Source organism: Dipodomys spectabilis, unplaced genomic scaffold, assembly GCF_019054845.1.
Source record: "Dipodomys spectabilis isolate Male_0828 unplaced genomic scaffold, ASM1905484v1 ptg000187l, whole genome shotgun sequence".
Taxonomy (NCBI): Eukaryota; Metazoa; Chordata; class Mammalia; order Rodentia; family Heteromyidae; genus Dipodomys; species Dipodomys spectabilis.
This window is the reverse complement of record NW_024870864.1, coordinates 4,729,809-4,747,453: the sequence shown is the minus strand read 5'-3', so window position 1 is coordinate 4,747,453 and position 17,645 is coordinate 4,729,809. Positions and strand designations below refer to the sequence as shown.

General features: G+C 35.9%; 1 protein-coding gene across 5 annotated transcripts in view; it reads left to right on the top strand.

Moving 5' to 3' along the window:
* Nucleotides 1-17,645, top strand: part of Rev1 (REV1 DNA directed polymerase) — a 67,279-nt gene that overhangs the window by 29,107 nt on the left and 20,527 nt on the right. For 3 of the 5 annotated variants that reach the window (XM_042695372.1, XM_042695373.1, XM_042695371.1), the window contains exons 5-8: nt 5,453-5,605; nt 8,098-8,801; nt 11,449-11,556; nt 13,164-13,280. In XM_042695372.1, coding sequence (XP_042551306.1) covers nt 5,453-5,605; nt 8,098-8,801; nt 11,449-11,556; nt 13,164-13,280 — 1,082 coding nt within the window. Of the gene's footprint in view, nt 1-5,452; nt 5,606-8,097; nt 8,802-11,448; nt 11,557-13,163; nt 13,281-16,330; nt 16,497-17,645 lie in introns of those variants that run through there. The other 2 variants (XM_042695374.1, XM_042695375.1) reach the window with 1 other exon arrangement.

Genomic DNA, 17,645 nt, shown 5'->3' with positions numbered 1-17,645 from the left:
ACTTTTTTTGCTGGTTGTTTTAAAAATGGAGTCTCATAGCCAGGTCCTGGTGGCTCATACCTGTAGTTCTAGTTACTCAGGATATTGAAATTGGAGGATCCCAGTTCAAAGCCAGCCCAGGCAGGAAAGCGTGTGAGACTCATCTCCAATTAACCATCCAAAAGCTTCAAGTGAAGCTGTGACTCAAAAGTGGTTGAGCTAACCTTGAGCAAAAAAGCTCAGCGACAGTACTCAGGTCATGTCTTCAAGCCCCACAGCTGACACACAGAAAAGGGAATGAAATCTCATAGACTTTTCCAAGTGGACTGGATTTAAACTTGAATCCTAAAATCTCATTTTGCTGAGTTGCTAGGATTATAGGTGTAAGTCACTGGCACTCAATCATCTCATTTTTTTATTACATATTATGTACAATATGTATTTTTTTCTTTAAATCATAGCATGAAAATACACAAGATAATACAAACATGAATTTCTGGCAGTAGGGCAAAAAGGGAGAGTGGTTTGCATTATTAACTTTTTTTTTTTTTTTCTTGTTTTGGGGCTTGAACTCAGGGCCTGGGCACTGTCCTTAAGCTTCTTTTGCTCAAGGCCTACACTCTACCACTTGAGCCACAGTACCACTTCTGGCTTTGTCCGTTTATATAGTGCTGAGGAATCAAACCCAGGGCTTCATGCATGCTAGGCAACCACTCTACCGCTAAGCCTCATTCCCAGCCTGTTAACTTTTTTGTTGTATTTGTTGTTGCTGTTGCTAGTCTTTATGCTAGGGATTGAACCCAGTGAGCTGTGCATGCTAGAAAAAAGGTCTACTTCTTATACCCCAATTTCTTTTTTTTTTAATTAGCTACTTTTATTTTTGTGGGGTTGGACCTGGAGCTTGGACTCAAGGTTTAGGCACTGTCCTTGAGCTTTTTTGCTCAAGACTAGCACTCTGCCGCTTGAGTCACAGCTTCACTTCAGGTTTGTTTGATAGTTAACTGGAGAAAGTCCTGTGGACTTTCTTGCTCGGTCTGGCTTCAAACTGTGACACTCACATCTCAGCTTCCTGAGTAGCTAGGCTTATTAGGCATGAGCCACCAGTGACTGGCAAAATCAGTCGTTTCTTTAGAGATAAGATCTTGCTGTGTAGCTAAAGCTACACAGTGGTTGCGATCTACTTGCTTCTGTATCCTTAGTACAAGGATTACTAGCATGTAAAACTGTACCAATTTCTATCAGTTTATGTTTTTGCAATTTTTTTTTTTTTTTTTGAGTCCGGTCGTGGGGCCTGAACTCTGGGCCTGGGAACTGTCCCTCAGCTCTTTAGCTCAAGGCTAGCGCTCTACCACTTGAGCCACAGCGCCACTTCTGGCTTTTTTCTTTTTGCTTATGTGGTGTTGAGGAATCGAACCCAGGGCCTCACGCATGCGAGGCAAGCGCTCTACCACTGAGCCACCTTCCCAGCCCCTGTTTTTTGCAAATTTTAACCTAATGGCTTCTGCTTATTAGAGAAGTTTTCTACTGCACATCCTGCCCTTTTATGCTTTCGCTATTTTTCAAATAGGGTAGCATTCCTCCCCCCCCCCCCCCCCCCCCCCCAGGATAGCCTGGACCTTGATACTCCTGTATTTCCATGTAGCTGGGATAACAGATCTGTGGAGATCTTTTCTATTTGTTGAGAGGGAGTCTTGAAAACTTTTTGTTTTGTTTTGTTTTTGGGTCTGGTCGTGGGGCTTGAACTCTGGGCCTGGGCACTGTCCCTCAGCTCTTCAGCTCAAGGATAGTGCTCTACCACTTGAGCCACAGCGCCACTTCCGGCTTTTTTCTTGAGCCACCTTCCCAGCCCTTGAAAACTTTTTTTCTTGAGAAGTCTGGTCCTGAGCAGTGATTCTCCTTAGCCTCCCAAGTGGCTATTATATATATAAATTACTGTGCCCAGCTAATTAGTAGTCATTGCCAATCACATTGTGTTTTCTTGGTTGTTGGTTTACAAATGATAAAATGTAAATTGATAGTGGTCATTTATTTTGACTTTGTAAATTTACTATATAGAATTTGGAACCTTGATGGGGCGCTGGTGGCTCATGCCTGTAATCCTAGCTACTCAGGAGGCTGAGATCTTAGGATCATGGTTTAAAGCCAGCCTGGGCAGGAAAGTCTATGAGACTCTAACCTCCAGTTACCCACCAGAAAACTGGAAATGGTGCTTTGGCTCCAAGTGGTACAGCTCTAACCTTGAGCTGAGAGCTCAGGGACAGTGCTCAGACACAGAGTTCAAGCCCAAGCCCCTTGGATGACAAGAAATAATAATAATTTGAAACCTTGGTAATGAGCCAAAATTAAGTGACTCATAGTTTGAAGTGATACATATAGCATATATGACAGATTACTTGATTTGTCAGAGATAAAAGAATATTAATGTAATACAAAGCATAGAGTGTAATCAATATAGGAGAGCATGGACAGATTTTATAGTGGGATGCTTGTGACACAAACTAAAATTATGTTTCTAAGACAGTGTATAAGGTTTTTGTCTTAAGTCTAGCTTTCTCTAATTCTGACACTTCCTATGAGCTATTCCACAGATGTAATATTCTTGCTCAGTCCTATGCAGTACATAGAGCCACAGTGAGAAGTAGCATTGTAGTGGAAAAGACTTTCAACTCATATCCAGATTAGCTCTTGTGTCTCTATCTCTACAGTCAGTATTTAGAAACTTTATTCGGTCCTTCATTTGTAAAAGAAGGCTAATAAGTATTTTCTTTGTGTTCCTCAGTTGTCCACGTGTTAAAATTAAATCCTCACAATAATGTAATAAGAACATAGATACTTGACCCTTATTTTTTTAACAGCTGACATTGTGCCTATAATTTGGATTAGATAAAGTTACCAGCATAGAATCTCAGGATTGAACAATGTTGACTTAATAGAAAGCTACAAGATGAGAGGTAAACAGAGAAGGGAAGCTATTACTTTAGCCTTAATATTTCATCATTTTTACATGGTATGCTAAGTTCTAAAGAGAAATCTCTACATCACCCTCTCCCTGCTTCAGCTCCTCTGACTGGCTGACAGAAAACTAATGTTTCTGATTAAAAATAAACTAGAAGTGATGGCCACAAGGGAGCAAGGTCTACATCAGTTTCTGGAGTAGCAGTAAGAAGAAAACATGAGGAAGATGAAAGAAAAGTGGGAAATTTTATACTTTGGTACAAGCATCACAGCCAGCCTGAAGATTTCTGCTTCACTGTCTCACTGTTCCTACTTTGTGTCACATAAAAGCCCTTTGTACTCTCAAGTCCCTGAAAACTCCTCTATTCACAATTGTTGACTCAGTTTATAAATTGTACTTCTTTCTTTAAAAATGCAGTCATTTCTGGGCTGGGAGGTAGCTCAGTGACAAAGTGCTTGTCCGCTTGACTAGCAAGTGCAACGTCCTGGGTTTGATCCTGAGTACCAAAAAAGAAAAAAACAAAAAAATAGAGTTTGATCTTTTTTTGTGTGTGTGCCAGTCCTGGGGCTTGAACTCAGAGCCTGGGTGTTGGCCCTGAGCTTCTCTTGATCAAAACTAGTGCTGCACCACTTGAGTCACAGCACTACTTCCAGCTTTTTCTGAGTAGTTTATTGGAGATAAGAGTCTTAGGGACTTGGAATCCTGATCCTCAGATCTCAGTCTCCTGAGTAGCTAGGATCTATAGGTGTGAGCCACCAATACCTAGGTGTTTTTTTTTTTTTTTTTTTTTTAACTTGGTGTGCTATTTATGAAAATGTAAATGTTGGAATTTTTATTTTATTTTTTTGCCAGTCCTGGGCTTGAACTCTGGGCCTGGGCTCTGTCCCTGGCCTCCTTTTGCTCAAGGCTAGCACTCTACCACTTGAGCCACAGCACCATTTCCCCATTTTTTTGTGATGCATTGGAGATAAGTGTCTCAAGGAATTTCCAGCCCTGGCCAGCTTTGAACCACAATCCTCATATCTCAGCCTTCTGAATAGCTATGATTATAGGTGTGAGCCACCAGTACCTGGCAAAATTTTGTGTCTTTGAGACAGGAAACTTTTTTTTGCTGTTTACTAGCTATTTTCCTAAATAATTTTAAGGGATGACTATGTATATTAGGTTTAAAAAAGAAGCTTAAGTGCTATAGCTCAGGCAAGTTCAGGCGTGGTGATAGAGTATCTGTCATCCCTGCTGTGCAGAAACATAAATAGAGGGATTGTGGTCCAGGCTTGCCCTCTGCAATAGTGTGGTACCCTATTCTAAAAATAAATAAGGCATAAATGGCTAGGGGCATAGCTAGAGTGGGAGAGCACCTTCTTAGACAGCTTAAGACTGAATTTATACTTCAACACTGCCCAAAACAAAAAACTCCACAAACCTCAAGTTTTCCTAATATTTAAAAAACTCATCTATTTACCTGCTTGTTTGAATAAGTATATTAGCTGGTCATTTTAAATTTTGTAGTAAAAGTGGTATTTTTAAAGATCTATAGCCATATAACTCAGTTTATCAGCCAGCAAAAATCACTTTGAGAGAGCTTCATCAAATTCATTTTAGTTGAAGTACAAAAGGAATGACACTACCATCTGGTATTACATCATTGGGGTTATCGTTGATTTTAGTAGCAGTGTTTGATATGTAGTAACCATTTGGAGTCAGGTGTATAGAGTCCATGCCTTCAAATCTCTTGTCTCTAACAATCTTGATATAAGTATTGCAGTTATTCATTGTATTTAAAATTGAGAGTCTTTGTCCTGTATTTTTTAGTTTTTCAAAGTTGTATACCTAACATGAATCATGGAAATGGAGAATCCTTATTGTTTACTTAATATTTGAGATGGAATTTGAGAAAGTCTTAATTCTTTTTTTTTTTTTTTTTTTCATCAATTGTGGGACTTGAGCTCTGGGCCTGGTGCTGTCCCTGTGCTTTTCAGCTTAAGGCAAGCACTCTACCTCTTGAGCCACAGCGCCACTTCCAGTTTTTGAATAGTTTATTGGAGATAAGAGTCTCACAGACTTTCCTTTCTGGGCTGGCTTTGAACCATGATCTTCAGATCTAAGCCTCCTGAGTAGCTAGGATTACAGGTATGAGCCACTGATGCCTGGCTAAGGCTTAATAATTCTAACAGAGGGAAAGTAGTAGTAAATGGTAGTCATGAAGATTAATGAAGATTAGAATATAGACTAATACAGCTAATGCTTGATGTTTATCTCATTCTGTTTTATGGTCTTGGTTTTGTTAGTTTAAAAAATTCCAGGTCTTATTTCTTTTCATGTATGAAATTGCGTAACTTTTTTTAATGGTTATGTAAGGTCATAGTGTATTAGGATCACCAAAACAGAATAAATAAACTAGAAAAACAAATGACCTATTCATGGTAAAAAAAAGTATTTTTCTAAGAACCTTAATTTTTTAAAAATTCATTTTCACCCAAGTGTAGAATTTTAAATCAGTGTGTTTTGTTGTTTCAGCATCAAAGCTGGACGACTCCTGTCCTACATTCCCTATCAGCTGTACACCAAGCAGTCCAGTGCACAAAAAGGTCTCAACTTTAATCCTGTATGCAAACCTGAGGATCCCATGCCAGGTCCAAGTAATATAGCCAAACAGCTCAACAACAGGGTGTAAGTTTGTCTACTTTGAGGATGACAAAACTGATGGTTTAGCAGTCCACTTTTGTTGGAAATAGAAACAATAATAAAAATCAGCTGTTCGCTTATAGTAGACATGTTGAAATGTATATGTGGATGTCTTCATTCTAATTATCTGTTTATGTAATTAAAGCCTTATGAGTAAAATATTCTTTAGATTCTAATTGGTCTTAAATTGTTAGTAAAATTTTTCATGTTTTTTCAAAAACTGAGTACCAGCTATAGTCTTGTGTTCCATGCTTAGACAACTTCAAAATTCATAATTCTGAATTTAAATATTTTATACCAGTGGAAATTTAGTTGGTGATATTAGTTACAGAATTGGGAATAAAATCTAGATTCTTACATATGAGTAATTTAAAAATCTATATATTGGTTTCAGCTTTAATGACAATATTCCTGGGTAAATTGGTTTCACAGATAATTGCTATATTATCTTGTATATCAAGTAGTTAGTTCATTGTCATTAACTTTATCAGTTTTTATTAAATTGCTTGCATTGGGAGTTGATAATACTTTTTCAAAAAAAATTCAGGAGTCTTAATTGACCTGAGAGGACTCAAAATCACTACCTTCTATAATTTTGTTGTTTTTACTTATTTTTTAATTAGTACTTATGCTTAAAAGTTTTCATTGTTAAAATACTGTCACAAAGAGCATAAAAAGCAACATAAAATCTTTCCAAAGAATGCAAAATCTTTTTAAACATACAATAATAAAAGTACAAAATACATAAGTGCATTTTCAAATTCTCTGTTCGTAATTTTAGATAGAATTATCTTAATAGATTTTACTTCTTAATATAAGCATATAAGTACACTCTCTTGATTTATAAACATATATTTCTAGTCCAGAATTTTTGTAATTGTTAATTTTCTGGTCTGGGAAAAAGGTGCAGAGATAATGTATATAACATCAGTATTAGACATAAATGTGACACAAGTTTTCTTGCCAGTTCATGTTTCTGTTGCATAGAATCCTTAATTATTATTATTATTTTTTTGGTCGGTTATGGGGCTTGAACTCTGGGCCTGTGTGCTGTCCCTCAGCTCTTCAGCTTAAGGCGAGCACTCTACCACTTGAGCCACAGCACCACTTCCTGTTTTTCTGAGTGGTTTATTGTACCTCAAGGGCTTTCTTTCCCGGGCTGACTTTGAACCGTGATCCTCAGATCTCAGCCTCCTGAGTAGCTAGGATTACAAGCGTGAGCCACTGGCACCCAGCTAGATTGCTTAATATTTTTGACACACAAAACTAGATGTTTGATTGACCACTTTTTTTTGTTGTGGTTTGAAGGACTGTTATAGTCAATCCATTTTACAAATTTCTTTGAAAGTTGCTCTTTTGCTTTCCCTTTTCTTAAGGGGCAGGATTTCTCTGCCATGTTAACCAAGCAGATTGTTTTTCCTTCCTTGAATCATTTCTAGTTTACCTTCTCTTTTTCTTTTTTACTGGCATGAAGATCTGTCTGGGTTGGTTCTGGTCAGAATTGTCTTGTCTAAATTATTTCATGACATGGTTAGCCAGAACCCAAAACAATCCAGAAGTTGGTAGCAATATTTTGTACTTTACTTATATGATTTTTCTTTTATAGTCAGACTGTCATTCTGATAGCTAGAGTTGGGATAAGCAAGAATTGGGATAAGAATTTTAGACAAAACCAGGTAATACTGGTAATCTCCTGTGCTTTCGTGTTGTGTATGGCACTTTTTCATCTGGTGCTTGAACTGTCATTGGTTAATATTATGCACCTCTCTTAATGGAATGAATTACCAATATAATGCAGATTTTTGTTTTTGTTACATAAGTGAGTTTTATGAGTAGAAATGAATTTTATTTTTTAGTTACTAAGAAAACATATGGAAGAAACAGGATATGAGGTTAGTATATTTTTATAGGTCCTTTCATCAGGAAACCCGCTCCAGACTGTCTGGCATCTAAATATTGCTCTAAATATGCTTTTCTTAAAAATAATTTTTTTCAATAAGGTGAATATCTTCATTTTTCTGTTGTAAATTTTTAACCATATTACCCCTCCATGTACACACATAATTGATTCCTATTTACCAGTATAGTAGTTAACCTTGTTACGGAGTAAATATAATTTTTGGCTAAGATTTATTGGCCTCAGAACTTTGTAGTTTTGGATTTAATGTGGTAGACAGTGGCTTACATAAAAACATTTGTGAAACCAGGAATAAGTATTCATGTAGAGGTTTATATAGCTTTTCAAAGTTACTTATATTTATTTAGCAGGTATTTAGTAAGTGTAGAAAATAAGTACTCATAAACATCCTGGTTTTGAACTAGATATTTGTATAGTTTATATGTTCTAATTAATTTTTTGTGGGAAAAGTACTTGGAGACCTTTAATACTTAGGTTTGGCCAACAAAAATAATGTAAAGTTTATGGTTTTAACTGTTCAGTTCAGACATTATTAACTTCAATTTTTTTTTAAATTTAGAAATCACATAATTAAGAAGATTGAGACTGAAAATGAAATCAAAGTCAATGGAATAAACAGTTGGAATGAAGAAGATGCAAATGATTTTGGTTTTGTGGATCTGGAACAGACACTTCCAGGAAGGAAGCAAAATGGAATTTCACATTCCAGAGGCAGTACTGCAATTTTTAATGGACACACTCATAGTTCTAATGGTGCCTTAAAGACACAGGATTGCTTGATGCCCGTGGGCAACAGTGTTGCCAGCAGGCTTTCTCCAGACTCTGCCCAGGAGGAGCAGAGGGCTGAGAATAGTGACACTGACTTCAGAGACTGCATGCTGCAGCAGTTGCAACAAAGCACCAGAAATACAGATGTTTTACGGAGTCCACACAGAACTAATTCTCTCTTACCACCTTTGCACAGTAACACTAAAATCAACGGTGCTCACCATTCTACTGTTCAGGGGCCTTCAAGCACAAAAAGCACTTCTTTAGTACCTACTTATAGCAAGGCAGCACCTTCAGTGCCATCCAAGCCTTCAGACTGCAATTTTATTTCAGATTTCTATTCTCATTCAAGACTGCATCACATATCTACATGGAAGTGTGAATTGACTGAGTTTGTCAATACCCTACAAAGACAAAGTAGTGGCATATTTCCAGGAAGGGAAAAGTTAAAAAAAATGAAAACATGCAGGTCTGCCCTTGTTGTAACTGACACAGGTAGATACTAAAATTGCTTTATTAAATAGTTATGTTTGATCGTGTCATTCTTAGTTTTCATTGGTATTTTGATTCATATTAAATACTCAAGGGATTTTTTTAGAAATGCCAGGTTATGTAAGTTACAGTAATTATAAGGGATTATAGAAAGCCTTCTAACTAACTTTCAGAAGAATTAGATTTGTGGCTAAGTGAAAATATTAAGTCATTTTAAGAAGTAACAAGATTGAGATTCCTCATTTAGACTATCAGTTGTTGAAGTTTTGATCTATGTAAACTAGTGTTTTATATTCAGTGCTTAACCTATATGAATAAAATTTATTTAGTAAAAGTAACTATATAATTATATAATTAGTTATATAATCATATAATTATATAAATTACAATTATATAACTTTCACATGTGACTTGTACTTAGAGTGGTAAGCTTTTAGTGAGACTCTATATAAGTTATAGATTGTTTAACTGCATTATTATTACTTGTCATCAAAACCAAACTGACAGTAGCTGGCTGCTGTTTTTGTTTTAGTAGCGGAGTCTGAGAGTATGTCATATTAACATTTAATTTATAGCTGTGGAGACTGAGAGAGAGAGAGGAGCTGATGATCCTGTCCTACAGAGTTTCAGGGCCTGTCCAAATAGGATTTTGTTTTTTCCTGCCACTGTTACTGCTGCTGTTTTGTTTTTATATTTTACTGCTTATTATTACATGTTTAGTTAAAATGCTTTTTTGGTCTTTATGAATATTCCAGAATAATGTTACAGGTATTTATTCTTATGTCTTGGGTTTGTAATCTGAAGCTCATTTAATTTTAAAAGCATTGAAGAACTATTATGAATTAGTTCTATGTTGGCAATAAAATGGAAAATCTTTATATTACCTGAAAATATTTGTAGATAATGGGGTTATACATTCTGTATTCCTTGAATGTTTAAAATAATTTTGAATTGCTTATGGTTACATAATACTTTTATACAATGGAATTCTAATTGTTAAGATTTATTTTATAGACCATTTCTTAAGGTACCTCAGAGCTTGTCAAGGGAAGCTCCAAATGTGAGTTTAGAGGTAGACTTAGCTTGAATCCAATTCCTGCCTATGCCACTCTTGTGCAGCAGCACTAAGGACAGAGTAGTTTTCCTCGCAGAGTCTTGGTTTCTTCTCAGAGGAGTGATAGGAATTAAGGATGTTTGCCTCAGGAGTTGTAGGCTTAAGAAAAATAACATGAAAAAAAATTGGTACCTTGTATATAATTATAAGTAGGAGCCAAGCATCTGATGGTAGCTTATACCTATGTTCCTAGCTAAGATCTGAGGATTGAGGTTCAAAGCCAGCCCAGGCAGGAAAGTCTATGAAACACTTTTATTTTCAGTAAACTACCAAAAAACCAGAAATAGGGCTGTGGCTCATACTAGCCTTGAGCACAAAAGTTCAAGCATAGTGCCCAGTTCCTGAGTTCAAACCTAGGACTGGCACAAAACAACATCAAAGTAGATAAATATTGTCATGTCACAGTTTAATAGATGTAGTAACTCAACTCTTGGAGTTAAAACACCAAAAATCACTAGTAGCACCAAAATCAAATTTTTTTTTTTTGCGGGTGGGGGGGGGGGGTTCCGGTCCTGGGGCCTGAACTCTGGGCCTGGGCGCTGTCCCTCAGCTCTTCAGCTCAAGGCAAGTGCTCTACCACTTGAATCACAGCGCCACTTTAGGCTTTTTTCTTTTTGCTTATGTGGTGCTGAGGATCAAACCCAGGGCCTCATGCATGCAAGGCAAGCACTCTACTACTGAGCCACCTTCCCAGCCCCCTTTAAATTTAAAAGCTATTCTAAAGACTAACTTAAGCTAATCAGAGAAAAGTTTGGTAAGATGAGAGCCTCTTACAAGCTAGGAATTATTTTAGAATCTGTGTTATTTTAGAGAAACAAGGGAAACTATTAAAATAACCTTAATGAATGTGTATCTTGGGGTGACCAGAAGCCATATTTCCTTAAATGTAATTCATCTCCTGCAGGACTGGTTTTTAGTAGGATCTAATGGAATAAGAAAAATTCCATTTGTACATATGTTTTTGTTTTATGGACTTGTTATATACTAAAGCATATCTAGTTTGAAGACTGAAATTGGCCTATGGGTTAAATCCCAGCTTGGGCACTCAGTGGGCTATGTGACTTAAGCTAATTATTGATCTGTAAAATGTGGATAATAGGATTAACTCCTCCATAGTGTTATAAGAATTTAGATAAATTAACCTGTAAGCCTTGAGTGCCTAATACATCTGCTAATAGCCTTTTAAATTATTTTATCCAAGTAAGGTATACAAACTGCACAGAATAGCAGTCATCAAGTTACTTAGTTCCTTTAATTACAGAAATGATAGGTAAACTTTTTGACATGCTGAAAATTATAGACTTTATTAGACTAGAGATTAGATAATATGACATCACAATTAGTTAAAGATTATTTTTGAAAATTTAACTTGTAGTTTAACAGCTTAAAATGAAATTTAATTTGGGTTTTTAAGTGTAGTTTATAACATATTCTCCTTGTAAATAGTTTTTTAACTATTTACAGGTCTGCAGTTTAGTAGACCTAATTTTTTAACATGAAAAATTGCAGTTTGAATGTTCTCTTTTTTCCTTCTAGGAGATCCATCAGTGTTGAACTCACCTAGACATCAGAGCTGTATAATGCATGTAGATATGGATTGCTTCTTTGTGTCAGTGGGTATACGAAATAGACCAGATCTCAAAGGTCTGTACTCTTGTTTTCAGAAAATTGATAAACGGCTCTGTATATATTTTCTAAGGGATAATGAAATATTCTTTAAAAAATATTTATTCTGACTTTGCTTGGCAAAATCAATTTCTGCTTCTAATTTTTCTGTCCTCCCATTATCAAGAAAGTTGTAGGAAAATCTAACAAAAACCCTTTCTTCCTTAAAGATGATTTTCAGGAAAATACTCATCTTTCTCTAAGGCATATGTTAACTGACATTTAATATGTACAGAAACTGACCTGTATTGGAAATTTTCTGGATTTTTTTTTTTTTTTACTGTTTGTTAATGGAATTTTTTTGATAGTCTTGTTTTTCAGACTTGAGTCACTGCTTGTGAGCAAATAACTTGCTTAGCGGTCCTGATAATCACCATCATAGTTGTAGATTAAGTTTTGTTCCTGACTCTTGCTAAAATATGTTGTTATTATGATAGTATTTTTTAAATACTTTTTATGGAGTTCATTATTATTATTACTATTATTATTTCCTTTTTGCTGGTCCTAGGGCTTGAACTCAGTGCCTGGGTACTGTCTCTGAGCCTTTTTGTGCTCAAGGCTAGCACTCTACCAATTGAACCAAGTGACTCTTCCAGCTTTTTCTGAGTAGTTTATTGGATATTAGTATCTCATGGACTTTTCTTCCTGGACTGGCTTTGAGCCGTAATCTTTGGGTCTCAGCCTCCTGAGTTCCTAGGCTTTAGAGGCATAAGCCACCAGTATCTAGCCATGATGACATTTTCATAAATGTAACAGTTTTGGTTTCAGTGAGTTTTCATATATTTACATACTCGTCATTTAAAAACATTTAGGTTTTTCAATAGGTATCTTTCTGAAAGAGATACAAATACTTTCTAGAGTCAATCTTTTGCTCATGTAAAGAATTACTAATTATGCTACAGAGTTAGGTTAATACTAACGTCTTATTTTTGTCAAGTATAGTTGCTGCTTCAGCCTGAGATGAGTTTTTAGAACATTCAAAATTGACTATAGTTTATTAGTGATAAGTTTTTAATGCACTCTGGTTTTATTTTACCTGTGATTCTTTTTGGTGTTGAGCTTTGTGCATGCTGAGCGTGTGCCTGACCACTGGTCTCAACAGTTTTGTTTTAGTTTTTGTCCTCACAGCAGTTACATTTAATAAGTATATATTAATCATCTGTGTTACTGCTTTATACTGCACAGTCATTGTGCAACTACTCATACACAAAAGGAAATTAAAATAATTTTCTAACTAAAGCAAAACTTGAGGGGAATACATTAGTTACGTTTAGTTATATCATCAGATTGTGATTTCTAGTCATTTATATTATTGAAAGCTAAATGTAGATGTCCAACCTATTTCTCAGATTCCAGAAAGATAAAAAAAGTCTGTTTACTTTTATCTCCTAATCTCTAATCCAAATCTAGGATCTGAATTGTATATTTTCTCATGTAAGAAATAAAAACCACAGAAAACTTTTAAGTGACACTGCAATTTTTAGACTGAAGAAATGTATCAAAATTGTCAATAATAGTTTACTTTTTATATGTTTTTAACACTCCTGGTACTTAGATGTAGAAATAACTTAATTTTTTCTTCACAGGCAAACCAGTAGCTGTTACAAGTAACAGAGGCACAGGAAGGGCACCTTTACGTCCTGGCGCTAACCCCCAGCTGGAGTGGCAGTATTACCAGAATAAAATCCAGAAAGGCAAAGCAGGTACAGATGAGCTCTTTAAAGTCAATAGTGCTCCTACGGACGACTTCTGGATTTTGCTTTTGGTATTGTTCTTATAGAAATTAAAGCAGAATTGCAGTAATTAGCTTTTTCATTCAAATGTTTTAAGGATGTTCATAACATCTAAAATAAAAATGTGAATACAAATGACTGCTTTGTAGTTTTGCTTTGTTGAATTGGATGGTGAGATATTCCTGGAACAGAGAGTAAGGAATGATTTATTAAATATGATGTTTGATTAATGTGAATTGACTTTGGTGATTGAAATTATTTTATAGAGGCCTTTTATCTGTATTTGAGAGCTAATTACATTTGTGCCGATATCACAGTATAAGAACGTGAAATAGGAATCTATAGAACTGAAAGCTAAGCACAGTGCTATGCACCTTTAGTTCTACCTACTCAGAAGGTTGAGGAAGTAGAATTGTGAGTTTGAGGCCTGCCTGCCTACGCAACACAGCAATGAAAACCTGTCTTTTCCCCTTTCCTCCTTGAGCAAGAGGTGGGGAGCACAGTGGAGAAAGGGGAGAGAGACTAGAACTTTAGTAGAATAAGAATATAAATATCAGTAATCACTCCCCATATCTTATTGAACCTGTTTGATAAGGAATATTTTCTTGACTTGAACTTTTTAGTTACTAAAAAACAAGTGTTCTGGGTGCCAGTGGCTCAGCCTGTAATCCTTGCTATCAGGAGGCTGAGATTGGAGAATCATGGTTGGAAGCCAGCCCATTCAGGAAAGTCCATGAGACTCTTTATCTCCAATTAACCACTTAAAACCTAGAAGTGGAGCTGTGGCTCAAGCAGTAGAACACTAGCTGTGAGCAAAAAGAAAGAAGTTCAGGGACATTATCTAGGCCCCTGAGTTCAAGGCCCCCAGGATCAATACCAAAGGGGAGAGAGGGAAAAACAAAAATCATGTTATACTGATTATTATATTCTAAGATTCTGTGTATTTTTTCTCAGCCAGTAAATTGGCTGAGAAATGCCAGTTTCATTTGCCATTGAAAATCAAATATGCCTACAAAATAATTTTTTAATTATTACATTTTTTTTATTTCTTACTAAACTTTTGACACTGATCACTTTCCTCTTGTTTTTATAGAAAAGCATTGTTTCTTCAATGTTTTTGGTTTTTGTTTGATTTTTGCCAGTCCTGGGGCTTGAATTCAGGTACTGGGCACTGTCCCTGAGCTTATTTTGCTCAAGGCTTTAGCACTCTACCACTTGAGCCACAGCACCACTTCTGGCTTTTTGTATTTATGAAATACTGAGGAATCAAGCTCAGGGCTTCATGCATGCTAGGTAATAAGCACTCTTACCACTGAGCCACATTCCCAGCCCCTCTTCATTGTTATTACAGAAATTCTTTTAGGAAAAATATTAGCCATATTGTAGCTATACTGTGGAATGATAAAGGCATGAAGTTTGATTTCTATTCTAATTATTTATGTTTCCTCGTTTGTTAGTTGCAGAACATTGGGCTTATTCTAGAAAAGATCTCTCCTGAGGCAAAGGGAAAGGGAAAATTATCAGAATCCCCAAGGATTCTTTTGGGGGATTAAATCATCTGTTGGTTGTAATCATCTGATTACATGGCATAAATATGAAAGAAAGTAATTTCACATACACGTTTATACATGATTCTTGTACACGTTTTTTCCGTTTCTAAGACTTTTTGGTTATTAAGTCTTTTCAGAGGTTTTTGAGGTTCTAGAATTGTTTGTGATGAGCATATTTTGGTTTAGTTACTACTGAACTTGTTGAAGTTTGTTTTGTGATATGGTTTAAGTGTTTAGTGTGGTTTTATAGGTTGTTACTTCTGTGTTTCTATGTAGTTTTACAAGATAATGAAATCTTAAGTTCTTGTAGAAAACAATAACTTAAGGAAATGCCTAATACTTCTACATGCTGGACACTTAATAAGTACTTACCAAATGAGTGCTAAAAGAAAAAAAAATTCCCAGGTATATTTGTTCAGTATTATCTTTTAATTACTCTGTGCTCTGTCTCTGGTGGGTGGAGTCTTAGTTTGCTACACATATCTTTATTTCAGCAGTCTGCATCTAGATTTTGATCTCAGCAGGCACATGTTCCTTTGGTATAGCAGGCAGGTGGTCCTCTTTGTCTTTCTTTCCATCACTGTCTGGCCATAAGTGATTCATTAATAGAATGTTGTCATTGGTTAGTTTTCTTCATCCCTGTAGCCGCTGCGTTTTCATGAGGTTTTAATGAACTTTTAAAATTCACACCCCCTTTACCTCTAAGTGTGCATAGCATACCAGAAGCAAATATTAGAAGAAATATGTAAATTTCCTCTCACTGCAAAAGTGGACAGCAATACTTTGATATTATACTTTAACTTTGTCATTTATTTTTTATATCCTAAGCCTTTTAACCCTTAAGGCGTTATTAAAATATTTGCTACCTATGAAATAAATAGATTTTCTTTATTATATGGTTTGATTACAACTTGTGTTCAGAACTTGATTTTCCAGTGACTTTGTTCCTCTTTCCCAATCTTTCTTTCTCTGGGTCATTATTAGACATGGCATCAAAAATAAACATATTGAAGATCAATTTCGAAATTAGAATCTTTGGCTTCTGCACACTAGCTTTAAAATAATCAATTCTAATGTTTGGCTTGTATGTCTAGTCAGAATATTAGGACAAATAAGCATCTTAAGTCCATTTTAGAAACTTTGGTTTCTTATTTCTCATTCAGAACCAAACTAGACCAGTGAAACCAGGGGATCTTATCCATCTGTGACTTTCTTTGGATGCTGCTTCCTGAGCTGTACTCAGAAGTTATACTTCTCATTGATGATCTGAAACCATTTATACTCTAGAATTCATGGTTGGGGCCTTTTACCCCTTCCTAGATTCCCAGGGTGCAGATGTTTTCTGTCCTTTCAACAACTTCAGTTTTCATTCTAAAGAACAAGTTTTAAAAATCGTATTAGTCATAGATTTATTCTCAGCGATTTCTTTTTCACAGACTTGGGTCCTGGCCTCTGATTTCTCCAACCGTTCCTCCACATTCTCCATGTGCCCGTCTAGTTTGTCAAGTTTTGATCAGCAGTTCTCTACTTTGCCCTCCAGTGAGGACAGTCTGTCCCTGCATTTCCCTGAATCTCACATGAAGCAACTCACTCCGCTGGTGGAGGGACCCACGCACTCTGCTGCACTGTGGAACAGGTCAGCCAGCCCAGTGAAGAGGAACACAATGGTGCTCCCTCTCAGGCCAGAGCATTGGGGGCGCATGGACTATATACCCTGTTGCGCCTCAAGCATGAGCTTCCTGTAATTTCCAGATGAGAATCTTACTAGCCTTTCAAATACAAAGATCATATAACTCCCTGACTTTTAAAGCATAAGTCACAGTTTTATCTTTGAAAGGCAGTTGATTGTGGCTGTGCAAGTGTCCACACCTTTTTTTTTTTTTGTCTAGTAGCACCCTCTTTAGGACTGTGTTACTGATAATCCCTGATAATACATTAGAATAATGGACTAGTACAGACACAATGGATAATCTGCTTGGCTTTCTGTCTTGTTTTTAACAATGGGATATACTGTTCACATTTTATCATAAAACATAGCTCACATTACATACTCTGCTGTTTTTATTTTTAATGCAAGTAGGATTGACCCTACTTAGATGCCACTTTTGAGTTTGACTTCTTGTATGTTGGAATCTGGAAATGCCTGTATGGTTTGCATAGTTAGGTGAATGATAGTAATGACTACTGATCAAACAAGAACATTTTTTTAGCCCATGAAGCCAGATGCTTTCCCACGTTTGTCTGGTGGTACACTACTTTGGCTGATTTTTCTTGGAGTAGTTTCTTAAACAGAAGTAAAATGGTGGGTTTGTTAGCTTTGTATTGTTATAATAGACTCAGAATAGGTTTGTCTACAATTAGCTGAAGAGGTATATTTTGGGTTTGTTTTACTATTGGTATTTTTGATCATATAGTAGAGAAATGACTGAGATTGTGTTTTTAGAATTTTTTTTGTTTTTTTTACAGCATACTCTTAGAACCTAATGGTATTATTTACTCCAAGGCCTGAGACTACAGATTTATCCTGTTGCTCAATTACTAGGGAAGCTAAAGATGATACAGGAAGTTAAATAATATATAGCCACTATGCTGCCTAGACCATGTGCTTTTATATTGTGTCAAGTACTAAAGTTTCATTTGCATAATAAGAGTGATGATTTATATTCTATTAGAGTTGTGTTCTGTAAAATAATTGATTGTCTGATTGCACTTGAATTTAGGTATTTTAATTGAACACTCATTGTTAAGCCAAAAATAGAATTAACTGAAAGGGGAAATAATGTTA